Here is a 15,750-nt window from a genome sequence, read left to right on the forward strand (position 1 = left end):
GCAGGAGGATCTCTGTGAGTTCGAGGCCAGCCTGGTTTACAAGAGCTAGTTCCAGGACAGGCTCCAAAAACTAAAGAGAAACCCTGTCTCGAAAATCCAAAAAAAAAAAAATTAATAATTTAAATATTTTAAAAACATAATACCTTGGGCCCACGAGCTGTGGTGGCACATGCCCTTAATCCCAGCATTCTGGAGGCAGTCTGAGGCCAGGAAGGTCTGCAGTGAGTTCTGGGGCAGCCAGAGTTACAGAGTGAGAACCCGTCTCGATAAAAATCAAATAAAATATGACAGGACTATGACTGGACCCAGATTGCTGCGTGTACCAGCTCACACCTGTACCTCCAGCTAGTAGGAGTGCTGAGGCAGGAGGATCCCTTGAGCCTAGGAGTTCAGAGTCAACATGTCCAGGGGAGCTCTACCCACATCTGTTGCAGGAGGAGGAAGAGTAGGGGTCCTGGAGAATTCTAGCACTGATTCCCTGTTGCTTCCTCTCCCAAAGCACTTACTGCAGCCAGATGTGCCAGGGCTTTGCTTTCCTGCACCTTTAAGGAGCTGGGGACCAAGCTCAGCACTTCCCATACTAGGCAGGGGCTCTACCACTCAACCATGCCCCAAGCCCCTCACTGGGGAAGTCTAGGCAGGGGCTCTACCACTGAGCCACACCCCAACCCCTCACTGGGGGATTCTAGGCAGGGGCTCTACCACTGAGCCACACCCCCAGCTCCTCACTGGGGGATTCTAGGCAGGTGCTCTACCACTGAGCCACACCCCAACCCCTCACTGGGGGATTCTAGGCAGGGGCTCTACCACTGAGCCACACCCCCAGCTCCTCACTGGGGGATTCTAGGCAGGTGCTCTACCACTGAGCCACTTCTCCAACTCTCCTCCCACTGAATCCCTTATTTTGTTTGTTTATTTTAGATATAGTCTCTTTATAATGCCAGGCTGGTTTGGAACTCACAGAAATTTACCTGCCTCTGCACCTTCAGGGTGGGATTAAAGGTGGGGGGCGTTGGGACAGGGTCTCTGTAGCTCTGGCTAGCTAGTATTCACTATGTAGTCCAGGTTGGCCTCAAATTCCCAAGACCTCCTGGTTCACCCTTCCCAATACCAGGCTTCCAGTCACGAGTCTCCATGCCCAGAGAAGCCTGTGGTTTTGAGATGCACAGTTAGAGGCATAGGAAGGTCTGAGAAAGCTGGTAGATGAGAGAGGAAGGGAAGGAGTTTGGGAGGAACAACTGTCATGGGACCACAGAGGAGGGACAGCTGAAAGGGAGATTCAAGGAGTCAGAGCTGCCATGAATATTCAGTCTGTACCCTGGTAGCGTTGTCCTCAGTACTGGTAACTGTGTGTGTGTGTGCCTGTGTGTGTATGCATGCATATATGTATGTGTGTCTATATGTGTATTAGTTTGTATGTGTATATATAAGTGTAAGTGTGGGTGTATGTATCTGCATGTGTGTATATGTGTGCATGTATATATGTGTGTTTAAGTATGCGTGACTGTGTGTGAGTGTATGTATGTGCATGTGTGTACATATGTGTGTATGTATCTACATGTGTGTATATGTATGTGTGTGTGTGTATATATGGGGGGTGCATACGCAAATGCTGGTGTATGCCAAGCAGGGTGGGGACCTGACCCTCTCCCTTCCCTACTTACAACCTCCCACAAGTCCCCTGTTGCTGCCAAGGGAAAGCTGACCCTCTTCACGTCCCAGGAGACCTTGTTTGCTCCAGCCCTGCCCAATGGACCAGACACAACCATTAAGTGTCTCTCCATCACGCACTGAGAATAGCCACCAGGGAATCACACGACTCGCAGCACACACTCACTGGAGGCGAGTGAGGACTAATTCTCTCTGGTTGTTTTCTTCAAAGTCTCAGTCAGCACATTTTCACAGTCTGGAGACTTGAGAAGCTGAGGCAGGAGCATCCCAAGATGGAGACTAGCCTGAGCTGCACAATAAGACCCTGTTCCAAAATTAAACATAGAAAGTTATAGTGGTATCTGCCTGTGACCTCGGGAGATGGAGGCAGGAGGATCAGAAACTCAGGGTTATCCTCCACTACATAAGTTGGGGGTTAGCCTGAGGTACATGAGACTGTTTGAAAATGATCAGACTACTATTCAGCGACGGAGCAATTGAACTGATAATAATGATGATAAAGCCTGACGTGGTGGCGCACACCTGTAATCCCAGCACTTGAGAGGCAGAGGCAGGTGGATCTCTGAATTGAGGCCATCCTGATCTACAGAGGGAATTCCAGACAGCCGGAGCTACACAGAAAAACCCTGTCTCAAAAAACCAGCACATGCCAGGCGGTGGTGGTGCACACCTTTAATCCCAGCACTCGGGAGGCAGAGGCAGATGGATCTCTGTGAGTTCAAGGCCAGCCTGATCTACACAGAGAGTTCCAGAACAGGCTCCAAAGCAACACAGAGAAACCCTGTCTCAAAAAACCAAAAACCCAGCACAACAGTGATAATGACAACGATAAGAAACACGGCTCTGGCCGGGCGGTGGTGGCGCACGCCTTTAATCCCAGCACTCGGGAGGCAGAGGCAGGCGGATCTCTGGGAGTTCGAGGCCAGCCTGGTCTACAAGAGCTAGTTCCAGGACAGGCTCCAAAACCACAGAGAAACCCTGTCTCGAAAAACCAAAAAAAAAAAAAAAAAAAAAGAAACACGGCTCTGACAGTCCTGTTTTTTGAAGGAGGGTCCCCAATTTTTGTTGTTTTGAAACAGAGTTTTACTATATCTGGAACTCCCTGTGTAGGCCAGGCTGGCCTAGAATTCAGAAATCCTTCCAGAGTACTGGGATTAAAGGCATGTACCACCACACCCAGCTATGGGTTCCCGGTTTTCATTTTGCTGTGTGGCGCACGCCTTTAATCCCAGCACTTGGGAGGCAGAGGCAGGCGGATCTCTGTGAGTTCAAGACCAGCCTGGTCTACAGAGCTAGTTCCAGGACAGGCTCCAAAGCCACAGAGAAACCCTGTCTCGAAAAACCAAAAAAAAAAAAAGAAAATGATTCATATGGCGTCTCTAGCCACGTCGAACTCCATACGGGTTCTCACAAGCTCGTGGCTATTCGAATCCCGCACCTGTCAGGGCACTTCGTCCCTCCTCTTCAGCCTGTCTCATATCCTCTGAGCGTGGATTTTCTTCTCCAGGAAGCCATTTTTGAAACTGTGCTGGCTGGCTCGAAGTCCCAGCAAGGCAACAAGGCTCCTCACCAATATGTCCACAATCACCACACTGCCTTTGTTCTTCCCTTGGGGAGAGTTGAAATGAAGTGGTCCTAGCCCAGAGTGGCAGCACTCACCAGTAATCCCAGTATTTGGGAGATGGGGGCCAGGAGATCAAGAGTTCAAGGCCAGCCCGTGCACTGTGCGTCAAAAGGATAAGAAGTTTTGCCTAGGAGAGGTGTGGGAAGGGGGGGGAGGAAGCTGTAACCCGCCCTTCCACACTGTCCTACCCAGCCGCACTTCAACAAACTGATGCGCAGGAAGTGGCTGAGCAGCTCTGAGGCTCTGGATGGCATCGTGGGCACACTCGGCGCCCAGGCCCTGGCCCTGCGCAGAATGCAGGATGAGCCTTACCAGGTGTGTTGATCCGAATGCTCTCCTTCTGGGGGAGACCCTAGCAAGTGGGGTGTCGGTTGTCTGGTGGCACCTCGAATATCTGGGGGCTGCAGATGGGAGACGTGCCCCCTGGAAACTAAGGTGCAGGGACCGGTGGGGTCCTCTTCAAGGGAAACTGTGGGGAGCCTGGGGTGGGGCATGCTTTAGGGAGAATGGTGTGTGTCATATCTGATTAAGGGTCTGATAGGATGAGGGGACCCGGAGAGGGCCTGAGTGTAGAGGGGCTGGGCACTCTGAGAGAATGGGCGGGTTCCCATCGGATGTCATGAGTGTTCTGTCTGGGTACGCAGAGCGTGGAACCGGGGTGCCTCATGAACCTGCTGGGTTGGAGCATATAGACAGCATCCCGGTCTCTCGCTGTCCCCAGGTGCTGGTCGCCGAACTGCACCGCCGGGCGCTCGTGGAGTACGTGCGGCCACTGCTGCGCGGGCGCCTGCGGTGTCGCTCTGCGAGGACCCGCAGTCGAGTGGCCGGGAGGCTCCGTGAGGACGCAGCGCAGCTGCAGCGGCTATTTCGGAGGCTGGTGAGTGCCAGGCTGGGTTGGGGAAACCGAGGCGCGGAGTGGGGGTGGGGCTGCTTGGCTACCAAAGCAGGATGAGGAGAGGCTCTGGGAAAGGGACCCTCAACAGAAACCGGGTTCATGATGGTGCATACCTGCCACCCAGCATTAGGGAGGCTGAGACAGGAGGACTGCAAATTTATGGTCAGAAAAACACCCCAAAACGGGGGGGGGGCGCGGAGACTGGAGAGATGGTTTAGGGTTAAGAGCCCTGGTTACTTCTCCAGAGAACTCGAGTTCTCTTTCCAGCACCCACACCACAGCTCTCAATCGCCTGTAGCTCATCCAACACTACATTCTGGCTTCTGGGGCTCCAGGCATCCACACGGTGCAGAAAGAACACCTCTCGCCGGGCGATGGTGGCGCACGCCTTTAATCCCAGCACTCGGGAGGCAGAGGCAGGCGGATCTCTGTGAGTTGGAGACCAGCCTGGTCTACAGAGCTAGTTCCAGGACAGGCTCCAAAGCCACAAAAGAACACCTCTCCATAGAAAATAATTTTTGTTTTGTTTTGTTTTTGAGATGGTCTCTCTATGCACTCCTGGATGCCCTGGAATTTGCTATGTAAACCAAATTTGCTTCATACTCACAGAGCTCTTCCTGCCTCTGCCTCCTGAGTGCTGGCATTAAAGATGTGCAGCTACTATGCCTGGCTAAGATAGTTTCTTAAAAAAAAAAGATATACTGGGTATGAACCCTGTCATAACAGCACTGTGAAGGATGAGCCAGGAGGGTCATGATTTAGAGGCCACCCAGGTCGACCAAGGCTATATAGTGAGACCTTGTCTCAAAAAAATAAAACAAAACACCTCTGAATTCAAGTGTCACCAAAGCCAAGAATTTGAAGTCCCAAATCTTAGGTGTCTGCAGTTGTCGTGGGGGGACTGGGAGAGGGGCCCAGGAACTCCACAGCTGCTGCCTGTGTCCTTGGGAGTTTGTGTTTAGTTTCATTTATTGAAACAGTTTCAAGATAATTGTTGTGGGCTTGCAGGCAGTCCCAGGAAAGAGGACAGAGTACTCCCTGGGGACATTTTTGCAGCGTTCTCTATACGGTAACATTTTTGCACTCTTCCCTTTGGGTGACAGTGTCTAAGATACAACCTTGCATATGCTGGCCCTCAACCCCCCCACTTGGAATAGTTCTAGTTTATGCTTCCCTCCCCCATGAGGAGTTGACACAGGACCTCAGTTTACCACACAACTATATCTACTTGATCCTGTCTCTTGAGATGGCCTCTGGCTATACAGCCCCAATCCACCCCCCCCCAGCCACACCACACACCCTCCCACGTAGTGCTGGTGTTTTTTTGTTGTTATTGTTGGTTAGTTTTGGAGATAAGGTCTCCCGCAACTGAGACTGGCCTCAAACTCCTTATGGCTGAAAATGACTTTGAACTCCAGACCCTCCTGCCTCTGCATCCACATGCTGGAATTATAGGCATTTGCCACCAAACCTGGATGAATTAGGTTAGGTCTTTTTGTTTTGTTTTGAGACAGGTTTCTCTATGTAGCCCTGATTGTCTGGGAGTGTAGATCAAGCTGGACTTGAACTCACAAAGATCTTCATGGCTCTGCCTCTCAAGTGCTGGGACTAAAGCACTGTGCTACTCTGACTGGCAGGGTTTTTATTTTATTTTGTTTGTTTGTTTGGTCATTTGTTTGTTTGGTTTAGTTTTTTGAGACAGGGTTTCTTTGTGTAGCACTGGCTGTCCTGGAACTCTGTAAACCAGGCTGGACTCGAACTCACAGAGATCCGCCTGCTGCTGCCTCCTAAGTGCTGGATTTAAAGGCATGCGCCACCACTGCTCCGCCAACTGGCAAGTTTTAAATCATGTTACCCAACCCCGGATTCACATAAGCAAAGGTTCTAGCTAACCGCTGGCCAGAGTCTGCCGTCTGAGCTCTTTGGGGAAGAGCCTAGGTAGGAGCAGGGCTCAGCACAAACAGGGTACTAGGTGTTTGCATTGGGTGACCCTGTAGCCCTTGTTCCCGCAGGAATCCCAGGCTTCCTGGCTCGACCAGGTGGTGCCGCATTTGGCCGAGATCCTGCAGTTGGAGGACACTCCGAGCATCCAGGTGGAGGTCGGGGTGCTGGTGCGCGACTACCCAGACATCAGGTGAGATGCCGCCAGGCCCGGGTCTCCTTGGCATCCGTCCCAGAATTTCCTGGCCCGCGCCAAGGCAGGGTGGCGGCGAGCGTGTCTGACGGCCGTTTCCTGCTGGAACCAGGGCATTCTTAATACGATTTCCCTCCTTCGGCCGCCACCGCCACCAGTGCTCACAAACAAACAAGCAGCCACAGGAAGCCCAGGGCAAGGGGGGCGCAGGCCGCCCGGCGGCAGGAAGGGCTGGCCGTGCAGGGAACCGCCGGGGACACGGGGGACACATGGGCATGCGGGCGCACACTCAGGGGACAGCAACGGGCACGTCCGAATCTAGGTGGGCCTACTTCCTTTTAATGGGACCTTCCTTGAGTCTCATTCTCCTTGTCTGCTGCCCAGGAATGGTAAAACCCTATTTGTGGACTGGTTGCAGGAATTACCCCGTCATCGTCCTCTTATCTAGGACAGTCCAGCCAGGTGTGGTGGCTCACGCCTTTAGTCCCAGTGCTCTGAAGGCAGAGATTAGGTGGATCTCTTGTTTTTGAGACCAGCCTGGTCTGCGGAGTGAGAATTGAACTCCAGCCTTCAGGCTTGGCAGCAGGTGCCTTGAGACACCTTGCCAGACCTAATGAGGGCTCGTTTTGAGGCAGCCTGGGGTTGGTTTCCAGTGTATGGCAATCCTCCTGCCTCACAGCTGGATCACAGGTGCTATCTATCATACCAGTTTAGGAGGTTTGTTTTGGCTCAGTGAGGTAGAGTTGAGACCACAGCTCAGATTTAGGGTGGGGGCTTACAGAAGAGAGTTTTGAACTCAAAGATGACTTGAGTGTGAATTGTAGCCCTGCTGCGGAGTTTTTGGAGGTGCCCACTTGGGGGGTATGTTAGTGAAGTGAGCATTCTGGGGCATGAAAGTTCTCTGGAATGATCTACATGAAGAGACAGTGACTTGAGGTTTGGCTGTCTGTGGTGGGGAAGTTTCCAAACCTACATACAGAAAGGGGGTGGGGATGTAACAGAGTGAACCTCCTAGGCTGAGTGAGGAAAGAGATGAAGGCACCAAGTGAGTACATGAGCCAGGCAGGACATCGCAGCACAGCTGTGTAAACCAAGCTACTCAGGAGACTGGGAGGAGAGCATCATCAGAAGGTCAAGGCAAACCTGGACAATTTGAAGAGACGCTATCTGAAAATAAAACCTAAAAAGTAGGCTAGAGATGCAGTTCAGTGGTAGAGCCCCTGCCTAGAATCCCCCAGTGAGGGGCTGGGGTGTGGCTCAGTGGTAGAGCCCCTGCCTAGAATCCCCCAGTGAGGGGCTGGGGTGTGGCTCAGTGGTAGAGCCCCTGCCTAGAATCCCCCAGTGAGGGGCTGGGGTGTGGCTCAGTGGTAGAGCCCCTGCCTAGAATCCCCCAGTGAGGGGCTGAGTTGTTACTCAGCAGTAGAGCTCCTGCTTAGACCCCTCCAGGTGTGAGATTCTTGCTTCAGTCTCCATTACTGTAAAAATTCTTTTAAAGCTGGGCAGTGGTGGCACATGCCTTTAATCCCAGCACTCGGGAGGCAGAGGCCAGCCTGGTCTACAAGAGCTTGTTCCAGGACAGGAACCAAAAAGCTATGGAGAAACCCTGTCTCGAAAATTTTTTTTAAAATAAAAATCTTTTAAAGAAGAGACTTCTGAGGTAAATTAGAGTGAAGACTGAAAGCTAAATTAATGGGATTAGAGACGTAGGACAAAAAGACTTTACTACTGAGCTTGGAGGTGAGAGTTCTGGAAGATTCTACATGGAAAATTTGGAAGTGGCTGCAGGAGATTGGAACAAGAGATGGCACAGGAAATGAGACAGAATTCAAGAGGGTGCACGGATGGGCTGGGTACCTGTCAGGATCCCAGGACACTCCAGTAAGTATCTCTGTGTTCCTCTCTCGCCAGGCGGAAGCATGTGGCAGCCCTCCTGGACATCAGAGGACTTCGGAACACAGCTGCCCGCCAGGAGATTCTGGCGGTGGCCCGGGACCTGGAACTATCTGAAGGTGGTACCCTATCACCAGCTCGGGACCGCGCCTTCTTTGCTGACATTCCGGTGCCCCGCTCATCCTTCTGCCTCGGCCTCCCTCTCTTCTTGGGGCGCCTCCCTCTCTCGCGGCTGGCCAGGCCCAGCCTCGCTTGTCTGCCCCTACGGCCTCGTCCTCCATCGTCAGTTAGAGCCCGAGCCCAACGCTGAGGCTCCTGGTGCCCACGTTGTTGCGGAGATACCCTCCTCCCTTCCACGTGACTCCTTGCCTGAGACACAGACCTCCGGGATGGCAGGTGCCTTAGATCTCCCACCCAGCCCGGAGTGTCCCCTCTAGAAGGGAAACAGAGGCCAGGATGAGTGAAGAGTTCCCCAAGGCTGCCGAGGTCATTCCCAGCACCCTCCTCCCCCATAGCCCAGCATGGCGGAGAGCCTTCTGGAAGGCTCTACACAAATATCCCCGCCCACCTCCTTTCCCCTCACCTCAAGGTCTGGCCCCAATCCAACGTACTAAGGAACGGTAGATACTTAGAATAAAGAGGTTTCTATTTAACACTAGGAAGGGCTGAGTCCCAAGTGCAGGGGAGGGAAGACAGGGCCCAGGGCCAAGCACTCTTTGCACACACCCAAGGCCACCAGGGCTGGGGTCCAACTCCTGGGGAGGACAGTGAACGTGGACAGAAGCCGTAGGAGGCCAGACACTGCCCGGTTGCCCGTTGATACTGAGTCCTTGCTCCGTGTGGCTCTGAGGCAGCCTCTTGACCGCTCTGAGCCAGACACCGCTAGTTTATTTACCGCAGTGTCTGCCGTCGTTCTGGATTTGCGGCTGCCACCCTGGCACGGCCCTCCCTGTCCATGCTTAGTGGGGGAACCTGGTCCAGAGAGGAAGGAGCTGGGGGGTTGGGCCGGCGGCATCCAGGGCGCCCTCCTGGGTTGATGCAGGAAAAGTCTCAGGGTGGGAAGTTTCCAGCCTCTCAGGCTGGAGCCCAGCCGGATCCCAGTCCCCACAGAATCCTTGAGGTCATCTCCCTGCTGACCTCTGCCCCTCCGGCCTCAGCTGGACAGCTCGTGATGGATGCTTCCTGGCCTGGGTTGGGTTTTATTTTATTTTTTTTCCCTGAGAAGTCAGAAAGAGGAGGCAGCCAGGGGTCAGCACAGGGGCCAGGGTTGGAACCTCACGCACGTCTGGACATTGGCAACAACATGGGGGCTCTAGACTTTGAGAGCCTCCCCGCTGTGTGCTTCAGAGGGGAAGCTGTTAGTCTCTGGGCTGTACTTCCTGTCTCTCCTGGGAAATTGCTTAACTTCTCTCTGCCCAGGCCTCCATAAGAGGCCCAGAGGATGTCCCTCCTCCTTCCTTGACCTTCTGAAAGTGACACCTCAATGTCATTGACGTTCAGGAGAGGGGAACTGACTAGGGCAGTCTGTTGCGTTGGTGGCCGCTTGCACAATTACACATGTATTTAATCTGTGTGTGGTCACGTTTCGTCATTTTCTGACTTGGTAGTCCATCGTTCAAATGCAGCGTTCCTTGTCTTCATGCTCGCGGACAGCAGGACGGTGATCCTAGCAGACTGGGCTGCATCTCAAGAAGGGGCCAGACTGGGCTGCATCTCAAGATCACATCCCACAAAATGGGGTGGGTTTAGTGAGATGGCTTAGTGGGTATAGGTGCCTGCCACCAAGCTTAACAGTCTGAGTTTGAGCCCCTGGAACCACATGATAGAGAAAACATACATACACACGCATGCACACATGCACAAATATAACAAATGGAATGTAGACTCCTACTTCTCTTTTGGGTTAAGGTCTCACTATGTAACCCTGGCTGGCCTTAAACTCACAGAGATCCACCTGCATGTGCCTCCCAAGTGGGTTAAAAGTGTACGCCACCATGCCTGGCTATTTTGAGACAAGATCCTGCCTATAGTCTAAACTAGCCTAACTCTCAATTCTCCTGTCTCAGGCTTCTGGCTGCTGGGATTAGGGACATGAACTGCCCTGGTTTTTTTTGCTTTTATTTTTGTTTTGTTTTGTTGTTGTTGTTGTTGATATAGGGTTTGTTTCTCTGTGTATATCTGGCTGTCCTGGAACTCACTTTGTAGACCAGGCTGGCCTTGAACTCACAGAGATCCACCTGCCTCTGCCTCCCTGAGTGCTGGGTTAAAGGTGTGTGCCATACCACCCAGTGGTTTATTATGTTGTTGTTGTTTTGAGACAGCTCTGTATGTACCCATGGCTGGCCTGAAACTCAGCAGCCACCGTCTGGTCAGCCCAGCTCTGGATGACACCTGGGACACTGCACTGAAAGTTTAAACCACCTAATAAATGTCCAGTAACTGACACTGGGGTGCACAGATGGGCCACGCAGTGCCCATAAGTCAATAAGAGGCATGACAACCCAGCGGTGGGCACAGTGGCACGTGCTTAATACTCAGTTTGGGATGTTGCTGCAGGAGGATCATGATTGGAGGCCAACCTGATCTACATGAATTCCAAGTCAGCCTGGGCTACAAAGCTAGACCTTGTCTCCAAACAGTGAAAGGGTGGGCTGGGGAGAAGGCTGGGAGTTAAAGGCCTTTGTAACACTTCCAGATCGGAGCTTAGTTCCCATACATTGGGCAGCTCTCTACCTGTAATTCCAGCTCAGGGAGATTCGGTGTCTCTGGCATCCTCAGATACCCAGACTGACGTAAACACTTACTTACACATTTACCCACAAACAGTTACGTAATTATAAATGAATGGATGAATCAAACGTGGCTGGAAAGATGGCTTGGCAGTCAAGAGAAATTGTTGTGCTTCCAGAAGACCTGGGTTCAGTTCCCAGCACCCATATGGTGGCTCAAAACTGCCTGTAACTCCGGTTCCGGGGGGCCTGATGCCACCTTCTAACCTCCAGTCAGCAGGCACGCATGTGGTGCACGTACATACTTGCTGGCCAGACACATAAAGCAAATAGAGAGCAAGCCTTGGTGTCAGATGTGATTCAGAGCAGCCTTGAAGATGGCACAGGCAGAGATGGGACCGGATGAAGCTGGGTACAGAGTGGGTTTTCGCTCAGATGGACCAACCACTGCCAGGAGCAGGGATAGAAGAGGGAAGACTTTGTGACAGGGTTTGGGATCACAGTCATTCATTCCATCCACAAACTGGAGCTAGGATCCAAAGACAGGATGCCAAAAGCTGAGATGAGAGGCCGGAGTTGAAGGCCAGCTTGGGGTGTATAGTGCCTCATCTCAAAGAAGCAAGTCAAGGGTGTAATTCAGTGGCTACACCTCAAATTTCCCAGTGAGGGGCTGTGGTATGGCCCAGTGGTAGAGCCCCTGCCTAGAATCCCCCAGTGAGGGGCTGGGATGTGGCTCGGTGGTAGAGAACTTGCATAACATCAAGATTTTTGGAGGAATCACAACACACCAATGGGCAAAGGGTACAGTGGGGTTTGCTGTAGCCCCCAAGGAATATTGTGTATGGAATTAAAGATTGGAGACCAGGGACTGGTGAGTTGCTCAGCACATAATGGCACTAGCACCAAGTTTTTACAACGTGAGCTTGATCCTCGGAAATCACAGGGCAGGAGGAGATAGCTCTTACCAGTTGTCCACTGACCTTTGGTTCCATCTGTTGGACCATCTAACAAACCAAATTACTGCCATATTCAGGAGCTGGGCTGGGCAGACACAAAACACCCCACGGCTGGGTCTGCTGACTGTTGGCCTTCTTGCAGAAGACAGGTTAACGAGGCCCTGCCCTGAGTGTCTGGCAACCTCTCCTAGCCATCTGACTACAATTCTACCCTAAATGCATGTGGCATCTGGCTGGAACGGAGCGGGGACATGGTGGGGGGGCGGGCTCCATCATCCCTGCTGGGTACAGACCTTCCAGTGTGGCTGCTGCCTGTGGCCCCTCATCCCTGCTCTATGAGGAAATCTAACGAATCCTCTGGTTCCTCGGTAAATAAGCCTCAGTTTGTCTGGGGACCTCGGAAGGAAGTAGACGTTGTTCCCAGCTCCCCAAAGGAAGAGATTTTAGAAACACTTCCACGTGTATGCATGCACTAGATAAGTAAACAAACAAATATATATTTTAAAAATTGGAAGTGACCTTTCTGTTCTGATCTAGAATATTCCCCAAACTCCCTGTTTGTAAGGAGGTGAGTATGTCATCGTCCCTACCTGAAGAACCCTAAAGACAATCCCTGATGTGTGCTCACAGTGCCCCAGAACTCACACGGAAGGAGGAGATGCTCCACCCTTCAGGTCTGTAAGTTTAGGAATATGCTGCATGGAGAATCATCCATTGGTGTTCTGTACTCAGCTGAGGCTGGTCTTGAACTTCTCACCCCCTGCCTCAGCCTTCCACGGGGATTATAACCATGCACCTCAAAGCCTGGTTCTTTTCTCTCTTTCTTTTTATATTTATTTATTCCTTATGTGTCATGTGCAAATGACTGAGATCAGAGCCAATGTGTCTCCTTTTGGCACATGGGTTCCTGGAAGCTAACTCTGAGCATCAGGTTTGGCTGCAAACGCCTTTACCCACCGAGCCCTCTCACTACCCCCCCCCATTCCTATTTTCTTTTTCATTTTAGCTTTATATAATTTCTATTTTTTAGCTTCCTTTTTTGACCTCTGGGATATTTACTTTCCAAATACTTGTGGTGTTTTGAGATATCCACTTGATTTTGATTTCCGCTGTGGTCCGAGAAAATACTTTGTGATATTTCAATCTTATAAACAATAGCTACGACTTGCCTTTTGACCCAGCCTTCCAACCCTACCCTTTAAATATTTGTGTTAGATATTTGCTTATTTGTGTGTGTGTGTGTGTGTGCGCGCACACACTCACACGAACACGTCTGTGCCACAGCACATGCAAAGGTCAGAGGACAAGAGTCTGGTTCTCTAATCCATCGTGTGGGATCTAGAGGGCCAGCTCAGACGCGGCAGGAGGCTTTTCTTACTGAACCATCTGGATGACCCAATTTAAAAAAAATAAAAAATTTGAAACAGGAGACAAAATAGGATATTCAGACATACCAAAGTTCAGGAACATATCTTTAGTGACAGCTGATGGAATGTCGCAGGAAGGCCTGGGGCCAGAGGAAGAGCTACCAGCTGGGAATGTGGATTTCCACAGGCAGAAACATAAGCCAGTCTTCAGTCTTCGAATTAAGTTTCTCTCACACGACATTAACTATTCACCCAGAAACACGCACCTGGTATGGCGGTGCTGGACCATCTCCCCAGCCCTGGGGCTGAGGCAGGGGAATGGCGGTGCTGGACCATCTCCCCAGCCCTGGGGCTGAGGCAGAGGAATGGCGGTGCCCCAGCACTTGGGCAGAGGCAGGGGAAAGCGGGAGATGCACACTAGGGAGGGACAGAGCCTAAGCATGCAGACTGTGGTCTCAATTTCCTGAGGTCCCCATGCCCTGTGTGAATCAGGGCTATGTCCACTGCAGGTCGTCTCTGAGGAGTAATAGATGGAGAAGGGCTTCTAGAATGTCAGAACTAAGGGCCCCAGTGGGTGAATCACCCATAAAGCCGGGCACTGGAGGACATCTGTAATCAGGAGTCCCTCGGTAAGACCGGGGACAGAGACAGAATTCCCAGGAACTTTTGGGTAACTAGCCTGGTGTAGGCAACAGTGAACCAGAGACTGTCTCAAACAAGGTAGAAGGCAAAGACCCAAGGCTGTTCTCTGATCTCTACACAGGCACACACACAGATGAACACAATCACACACACACACACATATATATGCACACACACTCACACAAGCACACACACAAATTTCTTTGTTTGCTTGTTTTTCAAGACGGAGTTTCTCTGCGTAGCTCTGGCTGCCCTACAACTCCCTCTGAAGACCAAGCTGGCCTCAAATTCACAGAGATCTTCCTGCCTCTGTCTCCCGAGTGCTTGGATTAAAGGTGTGCACCACCACTACCCGGCCACACAGTTTTTAAAAAGAGTCACAGGTATGAACCAGGTGAAAATACAGCGGAATCATCATAAAGCCTACCTGAGGGCCAGGGTGAGGGCTCAGCAGGTACAGGAGCTTGCTGCCAAATCAAGCCAGATGACCTGAGTTTAGTCTGGGAACCCATGTGACGGAACGAGAGAGCTGACTGCCACTGGTAGTCCTCTGACCACCCTGTGCAGGTCGCAGCACATGTGCCCACACACATACAAGAAAAAAGATGTGCCGGGCAGTGGTGGCGCACGCCTTTAATCCCAGCACTCAAGAGGCAGAGGCAGGCGGATCTCTGGGAGTTCGAGGCCAGCCTAGTCTACAAGAGCTAGTTCCAGGACAGGCACCAAAGCTACAGAGAAACCCTGTCTCGAAAAAACCAAAAAAAAAAAAAAAAAGAAAGAAAGAAAGAAAAAAGACGTATGTACTTTAAAACTACAGGTGTGCAAATGGGGACTGCAGGGCTGGTTCCAGGGTAAGCCTGCTTGTTACTCTTCTGGAGGATCAGAGTTTGGTTCCCAAGACCCACATCAGCAAAGTCACATGTGACACCAGTGCCACCATGTCTGACACCCTCTTCTTGCCTCTGAGGCTACACACACGCACACACACATGCATGCACACACATACATACGCACACGCACACACACATGCATACACATACATACACATATGCATACATACACACATGCATGTACATACATACACACAAACACATACATACACACACGTGCACGCATACACACGCATACACACATGCATACATATGCACACACGTGCATACACATACATGCACACAATGCACGCATACATACATGCACACATACAAACACATACATACACACATGTGCACACATACACACATGCATACACACACATACACACTAAATCTTTTTAAAAATAGGCAGGTGTGCTCAGCAAACTATTTTTAAAATAGATATACTCCTGCAGCTGGAGAGATGGCTCAGCAGCTAAGAACACTGGCAGCTTTTCCGGACCCAGGTTTGTTTCTCAGCACCAACATGGTGGCTCACAACCATCTGTAACTCCGGTCTCAAGAAATCTGATGTCCTCTTCTGGCCTTCTTAGTCACCAGGCACACACACTGAATAAATACATACATACACACAGGCAAAACACCCACACAGATAATATTTTTAAAAACTAAATAAAACTGGATGTGGTTGTGAACACCTCTAATTTCATTCAGAGGTTGGGACAAAAGGTGACCTGAGTTCGAGGCCAGCCTGGTCTACATAGTGAGTTCAAGGCCAGCCTGGTCTACATGGTGAGTTCTAGGACAGGGCTGTTACACAAAGTAACCCTGTTTCGAAATACCAAAAAGAAAATAGGAAAAGAAAGAAACAAAGACAAAATATATGATGTAACAAAAATTTTAAAAAGTCTGAAGCGTTGGCGCAGGTCTATAGTCCCAGAAAACGGGAGCTCAAAGTTATCCCCAGGGA

The 15,750-nt window shown here is 51.1% G+C and overlaps 1 protein-coding gene across 1 annotated transcript in view; it reads left to right on the forward strand.

Annotated features, from left to right (window-relative positions):
- Positions 1-9,750, forward strand: part of Exoc3l2 (exocyst complex component 3 like 2) — a 32,306-nt gene extending 22,556 nt beyond the window's left edge. The window contains exons 9-12 of the mRNA XM_057762304.1: positions 3,488-3,610; positions 4,017-4,172; positions 6,203-6,324; positions 8,233-9,750. Coding sequence (XP_057618287.1) covers positions 3,488-3,610; positions 4,017-4,172; positions 6,203-6,324; positions 8,233-8,524 — 693 coding nt within the window. The 3' untranslated portion in view covers positions 8,525-9,750. The remainder of the gene's footprint in view (positions 1-3,487; positions 3,611-4,016; positions 4,173-6,202; positions 6,325-8,232) is intronic.
- The last annotated feature ends 6,000 nt before the right edge of the window (positions 9,751-15,750 follow it).

Source organism: Chionomys nivalis, chromosome 2 (genome assembly GCF_950005125.1).
Source record: "Chionomys nivalis chromosome 2, mChiNiv1.1, whole genome shotgun sequence".
NCBI classification, from domain to species: Eukaryota; Metazoa; Chordata; class Mammalia; order Rodentia; family Cricetidae; genus Chionomys; species Chionomys nivalis.